General features: G+C 42.5%; 1 protein-coding gene across 1 annotated transcript; it reads right to left on the bottom strand.

The window, feature by feature from the left end:
- Nucleotides 1-1178: 1178 nt before the first annotated feature.
- Nucleotides 1179-7526, bottom strand: LOC120592922 (5-hydroxytryptamine receptor 3C-like). The gene is made up of 9 exons (XM_039850638.1): nt 7460-7526; nt 5970-6136; nt 4275-4319; nt 3425-3534; nt 2994-3163; nt 2492-2652; nt 1916-2120; nt 1488-1703; nt 1179-1381 (listed from the first exon to the last, which is right to left on the bottom strand). Exons 1-9 carry the CDS (start codon nt 7524-7526, stop codon nt 1179-1181), a joined length of 1344 nt encoding a protein of 447 aa, XP_039706572.1.
- Nucleotides 7527-8124: the final 598 nt, after the last annotated feature.

Raw genomic sequence — 8124 nt, 5'->3', positions numbered from 1 at the left:
GAATCCCCATCTTTTATCAAGGAGCTGTGAACTGGTCTGGCAGTGAGGGTTTTGTATAGTTAGAGATGGCAGAAGCTCTTTCTGAGCTGAAGCTGTACTGATGTTAACATCAAGGAAGCAGGAAGAGCTGACAGGTGAGTGGAGAGCTGAGGTCTATGAGCCCCTCGTGAATCATCAATGGTGGAGGATAAGGGAAGACACTGATAAAAGATGAAAATATGGATCCAGGAATCAGAGAGTCAGGGAAATGGCAGTGGGGAGCAGTGGATGAGAGAATAAGCAAGAGGGAAGTGGTAGACAGAGAGAATTTTTTGTGGGGGGGTGGTTATTTATTTTATTTATTGTTTAACACCTTTTTTGAGATATAATTTACATACCATAAAATTCACCCATTTAAACCATAAAATTCAAAGGTTTTTAGTATAGTTACAGAGTTATGTAATCATCACCACAGTCCAATTTTAGAACATTTTTATCATCTCCCCCCAAATCCTATACCCATTAGCAGTCATTCTTCATTCACCTGCCCCTTTCCCCACTGAGTCCTAAGCAACCATCAATTTACTTTCTATATCTACATATCAGCATATTCTGGACATTTCATATAAGTGAGATTATATAATATTTGTTTATTTTTGTGATTGGCTTTTCTTAGCATGTTTCTAAGACTTATCCATGTTGTAGCATGTATCAGTGTTTCATTCCTTTTTATGGCCAAATAATATTCCATTGTGTGGCTATATAACATTTTATTTATCCATTCATCAGTTGATAGGCATTTCGTTTGTTTCCATTGTTTAGCTATTTATTATGAATAGTGCTGCTATGAACATTTGAGTACAAGTTTTTATGTGGACATATGCTTTTATTTCTCTTTGGTGCATATGTAAAAATGGAATTGCTAGGTCATGTAGGAACTCTTTGTTCAACACTTCGAGGAGTTGCCAAACTGTTTTTCAAAATGTCTGCACCATTTTGCATTCTACTGGGGAACTATTGCTCTTTTCTGAGAGAGTCGGTGATGGTTCTATTTAAGCCCAGGGAGGGCTGGAGCAGGGATCACAGGCACGTGTGAAACTGTGTATGCAGATTGGAGCAGAGGAACAGGGTCTGGGCTGGTCAGTTGAAGTTGAGGAAAACCAGACACCGGGGTGTGCTGGCATGTTAGAACTCGACTCCTAGGTGTTCCAGAGGACAATGACTGTGATGATGGAGGAGGCCAAGAAAAGCAGGTAGAGGCGGAAGAGGAAGGTGTCCATCATGTGGCTGAACTGCACCCACAGGTCAGTTAGCTGGGCCCTTGTCAATCTTGAGCCCCTATTTAGCTCTGCCTCTCTGGGTCCCAGCTCCTTCTCTACTGACTCGCTCAGCTCTTTCAGGCCTGTGGAGAGGACAGAGACTCAGCCATGAAGTGGGAGAGAGGCAGGATTAGAGAAGAGAAGGGTTGGGGAATTTAAGAGAGTGTGGGTAGTACTGACTTCCCTTACCAGGCAGGTGAGTGGGAGTGAGCGCTGGACCCACATTCTCCTTCCAGAGTATAGTGGGGCAACATTTCCTTGGGCTGGTGCAGTAGAGGAGCAGAGAGTAGAGCCACTGAGGCATGGGTGGGGGCTGGCTGGTGGCCAGGTGCAGCAGGTAGGTGATGAAGATGGTCTCCAGCAGGCTGAGCACCATCAGTGACAGGCACAGAGCAAAGTAGATACCTGGTGTGGGGGTAGGGAGCACTCCTGAGTGAGGTAGGTCCAAAGGAACCACTCCCTTCCCCTTTCTACTGTCTCCCACAGAGAACTCTTTCTATGATGAGTTCTTTCTTCTTTTTGCCTTATTTGCTCAGCAGGTCTAGCCAGGTCACCCACCCACCCCGCCTCCTTTTTTTTTTTTCACATTTCCCAACATTTGGGGTAGGGATACATACTGATGAGAGGGGTGCCCCTGGCAGGGAGTAGTTTATTCATCATGATCAGGAAGACATTGTAGCCCAGCAGAAGAGTAATCTTAAATGGGGCACGATTCTTGCTGTCTGCTGGCAGGTAGAAGCTGAGGGCATCAATGGCAACCAGAAAGCTACTGGGCACCAGAAGGTTTATGATGTAGAGTCTGGGCCTGCGCCTGATGGCCACCTGGCAGGGAGGAGAGAACAGAGAGCCAGGTGAAGCTAGGACTAAAGGGAGACCTACGGTTAGTTCCAGCCCCTTCCTTCCTTGGTGTCCTCATCCCAACAGGGGCTCTTTCTGTGGCTGGATGATGAGGAGCAGTTTTCATATGACTGACAAGACTCCCCCATAACCGCTAAAGAAAACCTAGGCCAGAGCTGGCAGGTTTAGGGAGAGGGGCTGCTTTGAGGAACTTGGGAGAGAAAAGGGCTTGTGAGGGTTATAGTATCCAGAGGCTTTCTAATCCTGGGGCAAAAACCGAGAGGCTCTGGGACTTAGAAGATTCCCATAATGGAGATCCAGGAGACAGACAGCCATGCCAGAATCTCTATCCTTACATAGAACATTATCTGGTCAAAAAGACTGGAGCCCACAGACATCTTCAGGGTGGCCTTGTTGATGCCAAGGAACTCCCACTCCCCTTGTGTGCGAACGATGTCACGTGAGGTGTCTGCTGTCTCCCACACTTCCTTGTCCATGCCCAACACCATGTTTTCCACTGCAGGGGAAATAAACATTCCTTCAATACATATCTGTTCAACATCTGTTCTACGCAGGGCTCAGAGCAATGAATTAGAGAACTATTTCAGCTACCTTTTCCAGATTGCCCTATACCATCACTTGTTTGCTGCTCAATTGCCTCCTTTGTTTCCAAGTTTTCTCAGGAAGTCTTGTCCTTACCTAAGTTCCCCACCTCAACATCCATACACCTCCAATTATCAAATTCTCCATGTCTCTTTTTATGCATTTTTTAAAAATGACTTTGCCTATGTGTGCTTTTTGGCTGTCCCACTGGTTGATTTTATTTTACCCCATTCCAGAAGCCCCACTGCCACTCACCTGTGTAGAGGAAAGAGCCAAAGGTGAGTGTGCAGTTCTGCTGGTCAAAGGGGAAGTAGAAGATGTCCAGGCTACAGATGCTGGTTACCCACATTGATTTGTTATACGCAATGTGACCACTATTAGTCACATATGCAGAGAGGCCTTCTGGGGTCTGATCCACATTCATGCTAGGTGGCGGGAGAAAAGAGAGGCAAATGCTCTGGATTTCATACCAGTTTAAGTTTCTTTCTTAAGATGGAGCTTCTCAATGTTGTTCTTTATGGCCACTCTGCCATTGTTTGTGTCCGCCACTTTTCCATTTCTAGGGGAGAAGCTGATAAGCTATGATTATACTCCTCTCTGAAATAAGTTTTTAGTGGCCACTTGGAACGAGATTGCCCTGTACTACCCTAGCCTTCCCTCCAGCTTTTCCCAGCCCTGATACCCACAATTCCTTGATGAAGATGTCTGGGAGCCACAGGTTCTCAGTAGTCACAGTGAGTTTGTTGATATGACCACATTCTTCTGGGTCCCAGCTGATAAATGGGTTATTCCAGGTCTAGAGCACAGGGCACAGAGGGATGGTTATGACTGAAACCTGGAGCTAGTTTATGTCAGCATCTTTTGCCTTTCCATTCCCTTAAAAATATATACATTTGTATGTATTTTTTTTTCTAAATATATGTACTATGGGTATACAACAAAACTTAAAGCATTCCAGAAAGGTATAATATAAAAAGCAATCTTCTCCCTCCTCAATTCACTCCAACTCAGTCCATATTCCCAATTATTAACAGTTTCTTATGTATCATTCTAGAAAAAAATTAATACATATTTTATCATTCATTATTATTTGCACAGATAGAATCATGCGATGTACATTGTTATACATGTTGCTTTTTTTGAGCTCATTTTCTTCTGAACTCTGATTCTTCTTCTCATCCTGGTGATAATTCCCCCCCTCCGGCCCCCGCCACCGCCCCAGCTAACATAGTCTTATTGGCTTTCACTTTCCACTCAGAGAAATATTAAGCTGGGGGCTGGATGCATTTGGGCCCTGAAGCTTCCTTAGAAGCTTCCAATTCTACTGCCCTCCTTCTTGTATTTTCCATCTATGTCTTTCAAAGTTGATCGGCAGCCTAGACAACTATTTGTCCCTGGCATTGATCCCATTCTGGTTGAATGTGTTCATTCCCTCGGGCATATTAATTTCACAAATGTGATTTTTTTTTTTTTTTTGCAAACAAAGCCAGAAAAAAGGGGGAAGGAGAAAGATAGAAAAAAGTTGAACTTACATACCAAGTTTAACCACAGAAGTGATGTCAGCAGCTGAAGTTGGGCATCCTGATAAAAAACAAATTCCCCACTCAAGATTATTAATGCCAAGAAATCAGGTCCTAGTCTACCTCCTGCCTTTGTTTCCTAAGTGGTCCCATGTGACAGTTCAGCTTTTTAATCACAAGTCCCAAAAGGTAGGTCAGAAAACTGTGGGTTGCATGGAAATTGTAGGGGACAAACATCATGGGAGCCCAGTGGGAATATGTTTTTTTATAGAATATTCCCATAAGGCAGGACAAATGTTCTCTGCAGAAATGTCATGACAGTAGTCCTTTTCACATCTCTTTACCCCAGAGGATGAACATCTAACTTGTACAAAATCCATTCAGGGGACTCATTGCTCACCACTGGACCAACGCAATGTTGAGTTAACAGGGTAAAAACTCCTTGCTCTCCTACAACCCAGACTACTCTACCCAGCAAAGCTATTATTTAGAATTGAAGGACAGATGAAGAGCTTCCCAGACAAGAGGAAACAAAAAGAGTTCATCACCATCAAATCAGTATTACAAGAAATGTTGAAGGGACTTCAAGAAGAAGGAGGAGGAGGAGAAGTAGGAAGAGGAAGAGGAGGAAGAGAAGGAGAAGAAGAAGAAGGAGAAGGAGAAGGAGAAGGAGAAGGAGAAGAAGAAATAAAAAATATGAATAATAAAATGGCAATAACTAGGAACAATTACTTTAAGTGTAAACGGATTAAATGCTTCAATCAAAAGACATAAGGTGGCTGAATGGATAAGAAAACAAGACCATCATATATGCTATCTACAAGAGACTCACTCCAGATTGAAAGACACACATAGTCTAAAAGTAAAGAGGTAGGAAAAGATATTTTATGAAAGTGGAAACAAACAAACAAACAAATCTGGGTAGTAATACTTATTCCAGACAAAATAAACTTTAAAACAAAGGTTATAATAAGAGACAAAAGACCCAGTAATTCCACTTCTGGGTATTTATTCAAAGAAACCCAAAACACTAATGTGAAAAGACATCCATATGTTCATTGCAGCATTATTTACAATAACCAAGACACGGAAGCAACCTAAGTGTCCATCAATAGATGAGTAGATAAAGAAGAGGTTGTACATATATACAATGGAATATTACCCAGTCATAAAAAAGAATGAAATCTTGCCATCCGCAACTACATGGATGGACCTGGAGGGTATTATGCTAAGTGAATTAAGTCAGGGAAAGACAAATACCATAGAATTTAGTTATATGTGGAATCAAAAAAATAAAAAAATAAATGAACAAACAAAACAGAAACAAATTCATAGATACAGAGAATATTTTGATGGTTGCCAGATGGGGGGCAGGGTTGGAGGAATGGATGAAAAAGGGGAAGAGATTAAGAAGTACAAATTGGTATTTACAAAATAGTCACTGGGATGGAAAGTATAGCATAGGGAATATAGTCAATAATATTGTAATAACTATGTATTATAATAACTATGCATTACAATATGTACATGTTATCCGATGGTTAGTAGACTTATCAGAGTGATTACTTCATAAGTTCAATAAATGTCTAATCACTATGTTGTACACCTGAAACTAATATAATATTGTATCCTAATTATAATTGAAAAATTAAAAAGAAAAATTAAAAAAAGACTTTATGTTCCTTATTAGCAGCCTATGGAAAGAACTCACCACTTCCAGGATGGCCGACAGAGTAAAGGAGATGTTGACCTGAGTGGGGATGCTGTGGTTGATGACTGGACGGAAGACCTTCTGGTTAAATATAACCTGGAAAGCAGCAGGGTCCACCCCATGCTGGTCAAAGCCTGAGCAGTTGATGGTGAAACTGTTTGCCCTTCCTGTGGAGAACAGAGACCTCGTGAGATAGAAATAGGGCTTTTGTGTTTCCTAAGTGAGAGGAGTGCCAGCGCTGGGGCTAAGAGCCTCTCTGCAGAGAAAGAAAATGTAGACATGGGGCAAGGCATGTGAGCCCCTCCTTCTTGGGTCAAGACTCTCAAAGGCCAAGCTCTTCCTGCCAGGGGTCAGGGAGAGTGGGTTGGTCTGGTAGGCAAATGGTGGAAGTTGATGTGGAGAGCTGACCTTTCAGGGCTCAGAGTTCAGACCTTTCTTCCTGTGCCTTTGCTCCCATGTAAAGCCTACCCAAATTTATATGCAAACAATCCCTCTATTCCTTCCATAGTTGTAACCTTTAGATGCACTTAAAGGTCTGGCTCTTGTCTGACCATGCTTTTTTCTCTCTAGCTCTATTATGATTCTTGATTCTAGCTCTATTATGATTTTGGTCCTTGACCAAAATTTTCCTAAAATTTTGTTTCTCAATTTTCCCTTCCCACATCCATGTTTTCTCATTTCCTGAAAGAAAAAGTTTGAAGAGAAGTAAACATGAGTGTGATGTGAAATATGTGAAAACTTAAAGAAGTGTATTCAATGTGAATTTATTGACTACCTGTGTGCTGTGCTCTGCACCCTTCCCAAATTCAGTGAATTCCTCTAAGATTTCTGGGAGTCATTTTTATCATTATTTTGAGAAGATCTCATTGATCATCCACCACGTGGTTGGTGAAGCTATGCAATAAAATGTAAAAGCCCTTCTGGCCACCTCACCTGCACCACAAGCCCAGATGGCTCTGTGCTTATTCCTGTAACTATAGCCCAGCAAGTTCTTTCCCATGCCTCTTCCACTACCTCCCCATACCAGTTAACTCATAAGATACATCTCCAAACTAAGGAGAAAGATATTCCAGGGGAAGCAAATATTGTCCTTTTCCCTCCACATCACTTCTACAAGATCTTCCCATGTGAGATGGGAAAGGAGTTATGTGATTGTCAACAGTACCAAGCTACCCAATTCACAGTTACTACATCTTGGTAGAAAGAAAAAGTTCGACATTATAGAGGGGTGGAATCAGAGAGATGGTAAAATGGTAGGACAGAAAATTTGATAGATGCCTATGCAGGAAAATGAGAGAGAGGCTGTGTGTACTGCTCAGTGAAATGAGGTTTTCATCTGTCCTCAAAGGAAACCAAAACATAGATACTACAGAGAAAGGAAATGCTTAACCCAGCTATTTTAGACACGCTGTGGTTCTGAAGAATGAGAGGACTTCTGGATTTTGTCCAGAACAGCATTTCCATTTCCTCTCTATTTTTTCCCATCTTACCTTGAAGCAGAAGGTTGAAATCGAGGCAGAGGAGGAGTCCCCCCCAAGCAGGCCACCCCCCTTTCATCCTTCTCTTCTGGATTCTTCTCTTGGGACTCACCAGGAACCCCTAAACCCTTGAGCTTAACGGAACTCAGACCACACCTTGGTTCCTGGTTTTGAATATTGCTTATGACAGGTGACCACTCCCTGGTGAGAGGCTGTGGCCAGAGAGGTCACAGCAGAGTGTCCTGCTTTGCCCTGTCCAGATATACCTTCCAGGCTCCAGGCAGAGAGGAAGTTAGGCTAAGACTAAGGGAAAAGTGCCTGTTTCTCAGCCTTGTCTAGATGCATTCCAAGTACTTTTCAGGGAAAATGGTGACTTGGAAATGGGGCAGGTGAGGCCATTGATAAAGGCCTTATCAGGATCTTCCAGAAGTAACTGTGCCTCAGAGAAAGCGCATGGACCACTGGGAAAGGGATGGTTGTGCAGGGACATCCACTCCTTTCTCAAAGCAAGAACATGTAATTATTGTGTCGCAGACCTAGAAACCTTTATCCTACTGAGGACATTAGGGATTATTGAGTTAAGAAGCTTGACTGAGAAGTTAAGCTCCTTTTTCATGACTTAAACTCAACTAACAGAACTCTGTCTCCACAGCTGGCACCATAGTGTTGATATGCAT

This window comes from Pteropus medius, unplaced genomic scaffold (genome assembly GCF_902729225.1).
Source record: "Pteropus medius unplaced genomic scaffold, Ma_sr-lr_union100, whole genome shotgun sequence".
Classification (NCBI taxonomy): Eukaryota; Metazoa; Chordata; class Mammalia; order Chiroptera; family Pteropodidae; genus Pteropus; species Pteropus medius.
Note: the sequence above shows the minus strand (reverse complement) of the source record. Positions and strands in the feature narration are given on the sequence as shown.